Source organism: Chanos chanos, chromosome 10 (genome assembly GCF_902362185.1).
Source record: "Chanos chanos chromosome 10, fChaCha1.1, whole genome shotgun sequence".
In the NCBI taxonomy this organism is placed as follows: Eukaryota; Metazoa; Chordata; class Actinopteri; order Gonorynchiformes; family Chanidae; genus Chanos; species Chanos chanos.
Window position 1 is genome coordinate 16,309,698 of NC_044504.1, and position 13,643 is coordinate 16,323,340.

The following is a 13,643-nucleotide window of genomic DNA, read 5'->3' on the forward strand; positions in this document are numbered from 1 at the left end:
TGTCACCATTTAAATGCAAATGTCCGGGATCAGGCAACTCTCACCCGCAAACTCGCACAGAGGAGAAGAGAGAGGAGCAGACTCGTGCCTCCATGAGGTCTTAACTCTTACAACCCCCGCCCTCCGACAGACATTTATTGCAAAAGAGAGAAATCAATAAAATTAAATGCTATTGTTAGTATTGTTGGGCAAACAAAGAAACATGTTGTGTTCATTTAAACATATTCCTTTGAAGAACATATCAACAATAACGGAAAGACGACTAAAGGAACTGCAGCAACAACAACAATAACAACAATAACAACAACAACTATAATAGTCACCATCTGCATATCACCATCATCGTCTCTTGTTGCTGTTGCAGTTTAACCAAATTTAAAAAAAAAAAAAAAAAAGCAAATTTAAAGCAAAATTCCGGCTATGATCAGAGAGCTGCATTCCCTTTTCTTTTCCTTTCTTTTCTAGAGTTTTAATGGTTTTTATTAGATTATTGTTTGTCATTGTCACAGCGTCCATTTTCAGTGCTTTTTGTTTCCACTGAAGAAGTGAAACGGGTGAATATTCCTTAATTTTAATGTGAGGTAAAATGAAAAAAAAAAAAGAATCACTCCTTCGTGCAAAAGGTCTGAGTTTATGCAAGGCCTATTAAGCCAGTGACGGCGTAGCCGTTATGACTGCGTGCGTATTGTCCACACGTAAAGTCTGACACCAGCTGATGCCAGAAAATGAGCCGAAATGGATTCGTGGTCTGCGCGCCCGTTGTGAGCGGCAGCTGATTCCCGCGTGCGCATCCAGATGGCTGTTGAAGAGATTTGCATTCATTTCCCTCTAATATGAGCTAAACTAGCGGGCCAGCTGCATGTGTTGTCAAATACTGTTTAGATCGGCCTTTCAGGACAGCCTCGTTACCCTCGCACCGGGTAAGAGAACCTTTGTCCAACGCCAGTCAACGCGAGCAGTTTTAAGAGGATTTGTCTCAAAGTCGCTAATTTGATAATCAGATTGAAATCACCGTACGGCTCGTAATCAAGGTTTGAGATAAGGAATGAAGGAAAGGAGAATTGTCTATTTTTACCACTTTACCACAAAAATAGGCTACTGCCTAGTAACTTTTGTTTTGAAAATCTCAGAAAAAATGAAACGTAAATGTTTACTTTACAAAAATGTTAGATCTTTTAAAATTTTAAATCAGCGATTAGTGCAAATGCTAACGTAGTCTGGAGAAAGAGAGTGGCTGCCTCGCGAATTCACTCAGCTGTTGAAACACTCATTAACCTACCACTGCAGCGAAACGAATAGATGGATTACTTGGGACAGACAACATATCTTATTTCGTTCCCCCCTTTCACCCCATCTTTCACGTGGTGTCTTTAGGCACGTGGTCCCCGGAAAATGTCCAACATCAGAGTGATTGATGAAAACATTGATTACTTAACAATTGACTTGCCCCATCAAAAGATTCTTGGATAACTTGCCATTCGCAACCTTGGTGAAAATCGCTAAAACATTTAAATGACCCCCCCCCCCCCCCCCCCAAAAAAAAAAAATTAAACTTGTGTCCGTAAAGCCAACATGTTCAGTAGCCTATATGCTGCTGGTGATTGCGTTCCGTGCGACAACTTGCATGTACTTGTTCTTTTACCTTTGCTCGCTGCATAAATGGTGAACTCGGTGATATGTCATATAAATAAAGAATCCACTCACCTCATGGTTTGAGGGGAGTAGCGCGCATGTTCTCGGTGTGTGCGCTTAGCCTATTAGTTTCTGTACTTGAATCTTGTTGCCCGTTGCCTGACAGGAACCATCACACTCCCATATACGGTTCAGACCACGCCCACAGGAACGTCACACCGTGACAGCCGCTCTCCCGCGGGTTTAGAGTATTGGCTCCCGGGAAAGCTGGCAGTCCTCGGGGAGAGAGGGCTCAGTTGCGCACAGACCCTGTACAGCCCATTCAGCACTGAAGACCGTCGCGCAGCTTCTCGTGTGTAGGTTAATATCACGAGCGCACCCCACTTCTGCCCACGTCTGAAGAGTTGGAAAAGGAGCAGTTTTCCTGGAGCAGATGATCAAAACAGGCTCTTAACGTGTTTTGGGTGTTACCACTTCAAGACCATTATCAAAACACCAACAGCGAGACATTGTCATATAGTATCAAGGCAAAAGAAAGTAACAGGGACAGTATGTTGCACAAACTGTTGTAGCTGATTTTTTCCCCATCGAACAAACGGAGTTAAGGAAACGAGGCTTACGGACTTTCTGCCGCTTGTTACGGAGAGGATACGACTTGGGCGTCTTTTCATCTACTTTTATCAGGACGTGCTTTTTGCACATAAACTGCTTTCATGTTTGGGATTCAGGAAACTATACCACGAGGTGGTACAACCATGAAAGAGGAACCACTCGGTGGTCTGAATCAGGTCCGTTCCTGGATGCATACTGCAGGGTTAGTGGACGCGCATACAGCCGCCCAGAGGTACGCATATCAAGCTGTTGGAATTTTTTTTTGAAGTGTTTCTCTCATCGACCCGCAATCCTCCCAATACTCCATATCAATTACCATCTCCCAACGCTCTGTCCTTTCATCACATCACATTACAGTTACAGCGACAAATCAACAAACATCTAGACTCTCCAACGTGTTTCCGCATCTCCACTCCCCTGCACAACTCCTACACTTTGTCTCATGCACTGTCCAGCCTGCCCTAACCGAACCTCTCTCTTTCAATCTCCTCCACAGCGGTGTAGGGCTAGCCCGAGCGCACTATGAAAAACAGCCACCCTCCAACCTCCGCAAGTCGAACTTCTTCCACTTTGTGCTGGCACTGTACGACAGACAGGGCCAGCCTGTGGAAATCGAACGCACAGCTTTTGTGGACTTTGTCGAGAAGGAGAAAGTAAGCGCCTCCTCTGCCGAAAAATCGTTTTATTTTTATTTAGTTTATCATTTATTTTTTGTGTCTGTGCACGATTTTGAATGTAAAAACAAACAAACCAACAAACAACCCCCCCACCCAAAGAAAAACCCCTCAATCTGTAAATGTAGACACTGCTGTTTCTGATGATATCCGGTACACAATTGTTATTATCATTTTAATAGATTACTGACAAGAAATTGCATGTAGCCTACCGACAGCAAACTTAGTGGATAGATAGATAGATAGATAGATAGATAGATAGATAGATAGATAGATAGATAGATAGATATTTTTATTACTCTTTCCCCTGAAAACATGTAATTGTTTACAGGAGCCAAACAGCGAAAAAACGAACAATGGAATCCATTACAAACTCCAGTTATTGTACAGCAATGGTAAGTAAACCACTTCGATTTCACAGTTATTTTTGGGAAACTGATATGAAAATGGCCTGGTTAATATCGTATATACTAACAATAGAGCATTATCAATTATGCATATCATTGAAATCGTATTTTATTATCAGTTTTACAAGCTGAATAAAATATATTTCACAAAAAAATGAATATTTTCAGATAAGCATATGACCATCAGTCCATATGAAAAACATACCGCTGTGTGCATAAAGTATAACGTTTCTCACATGGACTAATGTTCATGCATAATTCAACCTAGTTGAAATTGTTTTTTTTTTTTCATTTATTGGAGTATATATTTCATGGAGAATATTTTTCATTTATTTGCCTTTACGATTCGCAGTAATTATTTTATATGTGTAATTTAATATACATTATATTAAATACTCCCAAAGGAGTGTCTCACGCTGTCACACTCTCAATCTATTTTGCAGGTGTCAGAACAGAACAAGATCTTTACATCCGGTTAATAGATTCAATGACAAAACAGGTAATGTCTTTTGATACTTTTAATTTGAGAGCAGAAATTACAGTTACACGGCAACTACTAGGTCTTACAATAAGAATGCAGTTGTCCTTTTAGTTTTGCCACATTTCAACACGGCAGAGTTCAAACTCACTTCAGCTAATTTTTAATGATGTAGCTGAATAAATTAAGATATAAGATACGAATAAAATGCAAAGTAATCTTAATGTGCAGCAAAAATGACTCAACAGAGAATTAAGATATTTAACTACTTGGCTGACAATTACATATGCTTGCGATTTTTAAAAGTACCAGCTCAATTTCTTGTTAGGCTTTTGTGTGGGGAAATACTGCATTTCATTAACGCATTAACTACAGCAGGTCATACGATTTTAATACGTTTTTAATTTGAATATTAGATTCAGCGAAAGAATAAGATGATGCAATTAATGTAAATACCAAATAAATGTAAACAAGCCCAAATTTCTGAAACTAAGCGGTATAGTTACTGGCTTCTTAGTAACGCTCACGAGCGCGAGTTAAGACACAAGGAGGTCAACAAAGATGCACTCCGTTATTTCTGTTCGCAACAAATGAGCACATCTTTGTAAGTTAAACTTAGTTTACACGTCTGCTTTTGATATAGATCTAAAATGCGAGACTGTAAAGGTGTGAATGAAATATGTTGGGTTCGGCTTTGTTTTGAACATGCCGCTCAGGCATGGCTTGGATTACACTGTGGAGTGCGTGTCATTACGTGCAGATGGGCAGAGGAAAGAAAAAAGAAAGGGATGAAAAGGGGAAAAGAGTGAGAGAAGGAGATGGGCAGAGACAAGGAGGCTGAGCGAGAGAAAGAGAGAGAGCGAGTGAGCGAGATAGATAGAGAGAGAGAGAGAGAGAGAGAGAGACAGTGAGCAGAATTGACTGCTACACCCGCACCATCTGTCAGAGATAGTGTTCAAAAATTACTGGAGCGTCCAACCAGACGGATGGACGGAGAGAGAGAGAGAGAGAGAGAGAGAGAGAGAGAAGGAAATAATCTTCACGTTACCTTTTTATATTTTCACCAAATTTCCTCAGATTGATCGCACTGATGGCAGTTAGCTGGCCCCTCAGACTCTAAATGAATACTTTTTAAAATAATAAATAAAACAAGAACACCAAAACCAAGTACAACAGCACCTTCAACTACAGCAGTAGCAGCAGCAACACCACCACTACCACCACCGTCACCATTATTATTATTATTATTATTATTGTTAATAATAATAATACTAATAATAATAACAACAATAATAACAACAATAATAACCATAAAACAATAATAATAAAACGGGAATCAATGTTAGTGATTATATGATTATTACAAATATGAGAAAAAAAAGTTTATGGAACTGATGAAATATTGTAGATCTTCTGGAAATATATTGTTAGCCGGTGTGTTCACCAAAGCTATCTAATACGTAAGTGTATTAAAAGTTTGTTCAGACATTTGTTGTTTGTTTATCTGATGTACTTTTCTTTTTCGGTTCATTGTACATTCCCTTTCTTTTCCCAAGGCTATTGTTTATGAGGGTCAAGACAAAAATCCTGAAATGTGCAGAGTCCTGCTTACACATGAAATTATGTGCAGGTAAGAGTTAGTTCGCACAGCTCCATTTAACATTTTTTCAGATTTTGATTTTTTTTTCTTTTTCATTTTTTGCATTTTTTTTAATCATTTACATTCTAGATAAAATGCCCAGAAAGCTATTGTTGACGCTTAAACACACCTCTTTTATCCTCGGAACTTTTATTTCGCCATAGTTCTCTGTCGCACGGGATCTATTCAGTTTAGAAGATGCCCCCTATACGCACGTGGTATGAAATTTGTACCTGTACGTTTGCTGCTATATTTTTGTCACATAACTAATGGGACGCGCTCTTCGTGAGTCCTCTTAAGTGTCCCCGTCGTGTGTTCTGTTGACATCGGCGAACTTACATAGATAAGGGATAGTTTTCACACAGACTCTCATGCGAGTGACTGGTCGGACGTATCGCTTTCTTTATATTGCTTTCTTAAACACAAATTAACACAGTATGACAGTGAGCATTATGTAAAATCTTGTGTATGTGTACAACTGTGTTATTCAATCCAACCTACTAACCAAGCAACTAAAAAAATGAAGCAAACAAACAGACAAATAAACAAATACATTCAAAGACACTTAAAGGTCCAGCGTGTCACTCTGTCGTAGTAAGTGAAAAACGTTTCTTGCCTGTGTCTGTTTAATTTGGACAATTTTATCGAATATTTTCCATGTGCGCTCTATTTCATGTCCATAAGATTTTGCACTTCAGACACTTGAAATGATTCAATCGTTTATCTCACAGAAGATCATGCATTTTTGTCTAATTTATACAGGACTTTATTCAACAGGAGCGATAATTCAGACAATATCTGACATTGTATTTTCTTCATTCTGAACCTCCAAAAGAAGTTCTAGTCCGCAGTACAGATATACAGCTGCAGACATGAGGCTCATACTGGAGTATAAATTTAAACTGCTGCCCGTAAAGTGCGATGTTTTGATTATGCACTTCAGCGTGCTCTGTAATTACGAAGGAAAGCGGACAGATGTGCACTGTGCTAGTTGGTGGAATTCAGTCGACTTTTAAAATCACTTTTTTTATTGACAGCTTTAAAGAGGCATTGTGTTGCTTTATTCGCCATATGGTGTTCATTTATCTCATTTAGACGCGAAACCGTTATTAAGATCATTAGCTGAAGCCGAAGCGGTGTTACATTTCGATATGATTTCCGTTTTAATTAAAGGAGCGCGTTACGGTGGCTCAGGTAGTGAAAGGACGTTGGCAACGTGTGACGCAGGGACGCATGGTTTGCAGGGCGCAATTACTGGACGTCCTACAGTACTGGCGTAGAGACAGGCGGCTTCCTGCCCCTTCTCTTGAAACAACAGCTTGGCAATTACAGGCAAACAAAAGCGAATGCTGTGAGAAGTTATTCCCTTGACTCCTGATACCCCTCCCTCTCTCTGTCTCCCTTTTTTTCTCCCTCCCTCCCAACTTTCACAGCTACTGGTATTTGTAAACCATGTTGTTTAGCAGAACTCAGGACCTGCAGACTTATAAAAAAAAGCTTATATTTACTTGTTTTACATTTAGTTTTAAAGCAGACAAAATATCATGAGATGTAAAGGAAAGCACAAAAATCTGAATTCACAAGGACACTGCATGCTGTCAGTCTAGAGTGTGTTTTTTTCCCTGAGAGTCTCTGACTGACACCCACTCTTTCCTGTGTACTCCAGTCGCTGTTGTGATAAGAAAAGCTGTGGAAATAGAAACGAGACTCCCTCAGACCCCGTCATTATCGACAGGTAAGGTTACCTGTGTGTGTGTGTGTGTGTTTGTGTGTTTGTGTGTATCTGTGTGAAATTACATACTGTTTATTCTGTATGAACAGTGATTTTGTCAAGTGAAGCTGTGTGATTCTTTCATGTTCTCTTTTGTATAAGAGAGGTAGCGATCAGAGACACTGCTCATTGTGCCTGCAGGTTATCATTTGTAATTGTTTAGACTAAGCTTTTGCTATTATCATTATTTATCCACAGGTTGCTTTGACACACATGCTTCTCATGCCATCCACATTATAGGTGATCTTATTCTTTGATGTTGTATAGATGGGATTGTTAGTCATCAGCAATCAGAGATAAAAAGTGTCACAGATAAAAAGATTATAGCTCCTTACTGATTTCAAAGATATGGATTACTTTTGACATGGGGTTCCCAACTACTTTTCCTTTGTGAGGTCATAGGTGTGTAAATAATGCTGTCTAACAGTACAGTATGTGCTAAATGTCTTATGTCGTATTTCTGGCAATAAGCATGTAAGTTCATTTCTAGAAATGTTGTGCACAAAACGATACAACCAGAATTATTGTGAAGAAAGACTATAAATTAAATTGTGTGAAATATGTTTGCATGTTCATTTACGTTTGAACTGAACATTGCTCAGTGAAGTTTATGGAATTAAATTTATTAATTCTTTATTTCATACAACATAGCATGATCCAAATATCCACATTACACACTGCTGTGGCTAGGTGATATTCAGTCTGGCATTGATGGACTCCCAATAACCTGACACCTTTTGTCAAGTGTGATGGACCCATCTCCTCAAGTGCACTCTTGTTTTCCCACTGTTTGTTGGTTTAGTTTGTCTTTTAGGGAATTTTCAGAAGGCAAGAGGAAAAAGTTGCTTAGCTAGAACAGCTGTTCCTGAGATTCTGCTCAGCAGGAGTGTTGAATATTTCAGAAAGGATTTCATATGATTTTTCCATAATTCATATTCACTCTTGGAGAGAGAAAACAAGTCTGTTTTATTTAGTCTTTGTTCTCAGTGTGTGTGCATGTGTATGTGTATGTGTGTGTGTGTGTGTGTGTGTGTGTGTGTGTGTGTGTGTGTATGTGTGTGTGTGTGTGTGTATGTGTGTGTGTGTGTGTGCAGCAGGTGGAAATTCAATATCGTGGGAAACCTTTTTGTTTCAGTGACTTTAAAAGACAATATGTATGTTTGCCACTCTTGACAGAAGTCCTTTATTGTTTCAGTTAAGCTGTGAAATTGGTTGTATTGTGTGCACAAAAAAAAGATACAAAAGCTTGAGTAATTATATCTGCATTGTTATGACAACTGCACTTGACACTTGTGTCTAATGAAGTGCTTTATGTGATGCAGGCAGAGAGCAGTCCCTGGCAGGCTGATTACAACTCTATACAGTCTGTTTTTTCAGGATGTCAAATACTGTTGGAAAAAGTGCATCAATGGTGTATTCAACCAGCTGCAAAGCTGCAATGCTGCTGAGACAGTGTTCAAATTGTTGATGTGTGTGTGTGTGTGTGTGTGTGTGTGTATGTGAGAGAGAGAGTGAGTTTGTGTGTATATCTGGGCATGTGTGCGTGCGTGTATGTTTTTGTGTGAGAGACCAGCAGAAACTTTATGCCATGCTAAAATTCTTACATATGTGCGTGCCTGTGTCTGGTTGCCATACATGTATAAAGGTGTGTGAGGAGTGTGTTGACTGCAGCTGTACAGCAGTGATGTCTTTAAGATTATCCATACTCTGCAGGGCCATAACTCATTTCAAAATGAGAGTTTCTTAGTGGACATCAGTTCTTTCAAGTTGCTGCAGACATTTTTTATGGGATAGTTAATTGCTGTACATGCTCTGGTTCCAAACTGCTTATGCATCTGTGAACAAACCTCCAAATTTCAGCTGGCTTAGGCTCCATGTCAGCAGCCAGCTCACTTTCTCCCCTATGAAGCCAAAGGTCCCTGACCCTGGCGGTCTGCTCTATGCTGTTGAATAATTCATGAGGTTGACCTCCCCACAGTGTGCCAGCTGGCTGTGAGTGAGACAGAAAGGCTTCATTTGTTTAGCTCTGTTTAAGACTCTGCATGGCACCTGCCTCTGGATTGCTCTGTCTGATGTCTAGCTTTTGTTGTTTTTCATTAGTTTGTTCTGTGTTCTAGCAAAATCTTCAAATTGGCCCTTTAAGATAATCTTGACTTGCCTAACCAACACAATGAACAGAGAGAGAGAGAGAGAGAGAGAGAGAGAGAGAGAGAGAGAGAGAGAGAGAGAGTAATAAAAAATGTTGCTTTTTAACTAGTTTCCCCCATTCCTTCTTAGTCCCTTGTCCTTGCGTGGTTGCTGTTAGAGTTCAGTGATGTTGATGAGTGAAGAGTGTGCATTTAGGGACTGTGTCAGACCGAGTGTGTTCAGGCAAAAGTCTTGTGCTGGTTTATGAGGCTTTATGAGGCTTTGTGAGGGTTTTATAGTTAAGTACTGGTTCAAGCCTACAGGATTTGTTTTGGGTTAAGAGTTATGACTCTCTTTAATCAGTTCAGTCTGTGTCCACTGCCTCTTTGGTCTCCTTTACTGCTTTTCCTGAAGAGAGTATGCTCTGAACACACCACACCCCCAACCATACACACACAAATACACATACACAAATGCTTTATCGCACACACACACACAGGATTTTTTAGCTTGGATTCAACCCCATAAGTCATTATAGACTTCGAAAAACAGGCTGAAGCCCACCTCTGCCCCATCCTGAAATCTTAGCCCCATTACCTCTCACTGATTGGCTGTTCTCAGATGAGAGCTTGGAACAGATCCAGGGTTTAGCCTCTAAAAGTAGAGGCTTGGGAACCCCATGTCATTGACAGAATATGTAGATATTTCCAGCTGCTGTATTTCTTTTATTGTGTCACATTCTGATCCTCTGGAACACTGTCTCTCTCTCCATAAATCATCTCAACAGAGTCAAGGTGGGGTTGCCTGCTTTAAAAAAAAGGGTCTTGATTGTGGGTGAGGAGCATAATGTCTCTTGTCCAGTGTTTAGAGATGATTTTTTTGGGGGACCCCTTGTAATACAGCCCGCAGAGTATTTCCCTCCTATTCATTCTTGCTGTTGGCAGACTACAGCTCACGAGATTTCTTGTTTTAACCTTATTGGTCTGTTGTTAAGATCCCACCCCCTCCAGTCTCTGTTGGAGAAACCGAAGCAACCCCTAGCCAAAGCCCCACAAGTAATGAATGAGCAACAGAGAGGTTCTAGATCCTGATCCAGCGGTAGCATGAACAGTTCTGGAGAATGGTTCTTGGTTCCTAATGCAGATGCTTCTCATGGCTGGACACATGCAGGATGGCGGAAACCGTCTGTCACTCCTCCTCTCTGGATGAAATCAGATCTGCCACGTAGCATGGCAAGCTATTGATCTGCGTTCAGCACCCAGCCTTGCCGATCGAATGCATTGATTTACTATAAAAAACACAGTGCTTTGCTTGTACAGCGTGAGGCTCAATATCTTCCCAGCTGAAAAGAACAGTGTGTGTCTTGAGTTATTAGCCAATGAGAGATGAGCATGAGAGAGAAGCAGAGAGGACGAGACAAAGGAGGGCACGAAAAAAAAATGACAGATGGATTAAAAATACATAGACACATCTGTTTGATTACGCAGATTGTCATTTGAGAATGGTACACATGAGAGTTGTGCTTTGGCAGAATACACTGAGGTCATTTCATAGACTGGAAGTCCATTTCTCTGGAAATCCCATCATGCTAACTAGGTCAGTTTCACTGAAGTATCATCTCGACATGTCTTTCCGATGATGCCACTTCCGGCCATTTGAAAGTCACTTATTTGTTTCCTCTGACATTATCATCATGGGATGGATTCTCTCACACATTCTCTTTTTCACACACAATCACACATTCTCTCTCTCATTTCACATCTCTCAATCTCTTTTTTTTCCCTTTCCCACATATTCTCTCTCACACATGTTCCCTCTCTTTCACTCTTTTTCTCTTACACACACAAGCACGCACGCACGCAGGCACGCACGCACACACACATCCACACACGATTTAGAGTCCGTGAGAGTTTGTCTCATCTTCTGAACTTGAGTGTAGGACAGGCCTGTGCACATGTGAAAGACATTAAGCTCGGTGCAGACAATAGTAAAAGCCTGGTCAAGCCTATAGGAGGGCACATTTTTCAGATATTTGCCTTGTTCTGTGAGACATTTGAGCCAAATGGATGTGACAGGATTATGGAGCAGTGTGTTTTGTCTATTACCTTCTGTCCACACTGAACTTGGCATGATTACACAGCCAGTCCTCATATGAAAAATCATTAACACCCAGGCAGAGCGTTGTATCTCTGTTTCCATATAAGCATGTGTCCATGCGTGCCTGTGCGTGTGTGTGTGTTAGAGAGAGAGAGAGAGAGAGAGAGAGAGAGAGAGAGAGACCAGTTATGTGTATAAATGACAGCTTCAGTGGTGGTAGAGTTTTGCTAATAGCTCTCTGGTATCAGAGTCAGAGATGCACAATGAGATTAGACTGAAAGAATACTACCACCGTCATGGGGTCATGACCCCGTCAGCACCTGAGAAATGCAGCATGACCTCACGTGACCCGGTGCTCTCTCTCTCTCTCTCTCTCTCTCTCTGTCTCTCTCTCTCTTTTCCAATTCAATCTCTGTCATTAGCAGCAAAGACTGCAGCTTACATAAGTATCACAAACTCTAATCTAGACTGAGGAAGACTGTACAGAATAAAAATGATTCTTTAAACTTTATGATAGGACAGAGCAAAGCCAGTCTTAACCCTCTTATTGAGAGAGAAATGAAGACAGAAAGACAAAGAAAGAAAGAAAGAAAGAGAGAGAGAGAGAGAGAGAGAGAGAGAGAGAGAGAATAGGACCCAGGGGAGGTAGTTAAGCAGAAGCAGAGAAAAGTAACCAGCCAGAGTTATATTTTCACATCTACTTATTCAGATGTTGTGTGTGTCCTGAGTGTTGCAGTGAAACACACAGAGAGTGTGTGACTGGTTGTATAAGTCAGTTCTGGGTTGTTTGGTCATTAGAGAGCAATGATTAACTGCACCTCCATTACAGAGAAGAGGGGTTTTTTTTAGTCACATAACCTTATGGTTTATTTATCCTCTTATGGGTTTTATAGTTTTACTGATGATACTTCTGACTGCCTCTGAGGAACCAGAGCATGTTTGTACATTTTAAATCTCTTCTCTAGCACAACAGATTTGACGAACCAAGCATTAGATAAATAGCTTATGCACTGAATCAGGTACATTTGAGCAGGGAGATATTTAAAATGTGCAGATCTTTTGGTTCCCAGGATGCACACTCATCTCGTTTACCTTTATTTTATATCACTCAGATGCTTCATTTCCACGGCTGTGTTTCGTTTCTCCACTCTGTTAGTTTCATCTTGAGCTGAAGAATCATGCGTATGTGCTTCTTGTCGAAATTAACACACACACTCACGTACTCTCAAACATTCATACTATGTAAAGTAGCATAATAATAATAATAATAATAATAATAATAATAATAATAATAATAATAATAGGTAATTGCAAAGTATTTCAGTGCCAGCCACTGGCATATTGTTTTAGTTGGGCACATTTCAGGCAGTGGCATTGCCACACATACATGTTGTAATGCAGCCTACAGCGAGGTGGCAGGAATGGGAGCAGGGCAGGAGTGAAGCTGCTCTCCCTCATTAATTCTGTGAAGGATATTGATCTGTGTGAAGGGTATTGATCTGCCTGCACTAATAATGATATTGACGAAAGGCAGAGCTAGTACACTTTTTACAGAAAAGCCAACAAAAGGTGTTTTGTGGTTTGGCATACATATAAGAGAAGTATATTCATTTCACTGATAAAACTGATTGTTCAAAGAAAGATTTCACTTGTGATTTAATGCTAGGATTTTCTTAGGAAAGATTGTGTAATATATATTAGAATGAGCAGAATGATCTATGTTATCTATATAAGATCTAAACCTCAATGTCTAGATAAAGCAAGTGTTAACACCCACCAGTGTTATGAATTATTGTTCAAAAGGTCAGCACTGGACCCAAAGGGAGTAGAGTGCAAAAGAACTGCTTCAGAAATGGAATGGTAGCGATTAGTCAGGTAACTCCAGTTCAACAAATACAAGCCACCCTCCAACACTCTGCTTTGTTTGAACTGTTCGTGCGGTTTTCCAGTGTGATTTGTGAAATTATTGTAGTAAGAAGTAATTCACAGACATGGATATTTGAAGGTTCTTATGTGACTGTTTACATTATACACACACACACACACACACACGCGAGCGCACGCACACACACACACACACACTGCTGATGGTTTAATTCTCCATCACCTCACTGGGCACTTTGTTTTAAATTCAAACTCCATGCAATGTTATTAGATCTTCACAAGGTCCTGTGCACATTCACAAATTATAGTGCACAATTACAAA

General features: G+C 40.2%; 1 protein-coding gene across 1 annotated transcript in view; it reads left to right on the forward strand.

Moving 5' to 3' along the window:
- The first annotated feature begins 2,345 nt into the window (after window positions 1-2,345).
- The window catches only part of LOC115823359 (transcription factor COE3-like), a 38,815-nt gene continuing 27,517 nt past the window's right edge, over window positions 2,346-13,643 (forward strand). The window contains exons 1-6 of the mRNA XM_030787408.1: window positions 2,346-2,476; window positions 2,741-2,897; window positions 3,250-3,313; window positions 3,769-3,824; window positions 5,360-5,433; window positions 7,109-7,177. Coding sequence (XP_030643268.1) covers window positions 2,346-2,476; window positions 2,741-2,897; window positions 3,250-3,313; window positions 3,769-3,824; window positions 5,360-5,433; window positions 7,109-7,177 — 551 coding nt within the window. The remainder of the gene's footprint in view (window positions 2,477-2,740; window positions 2,898-3,249; window positions 3,314-3,768; window positions 3,825-5,359; window positions 5,434-7,108; window positions 7,178-13,643) is intronic.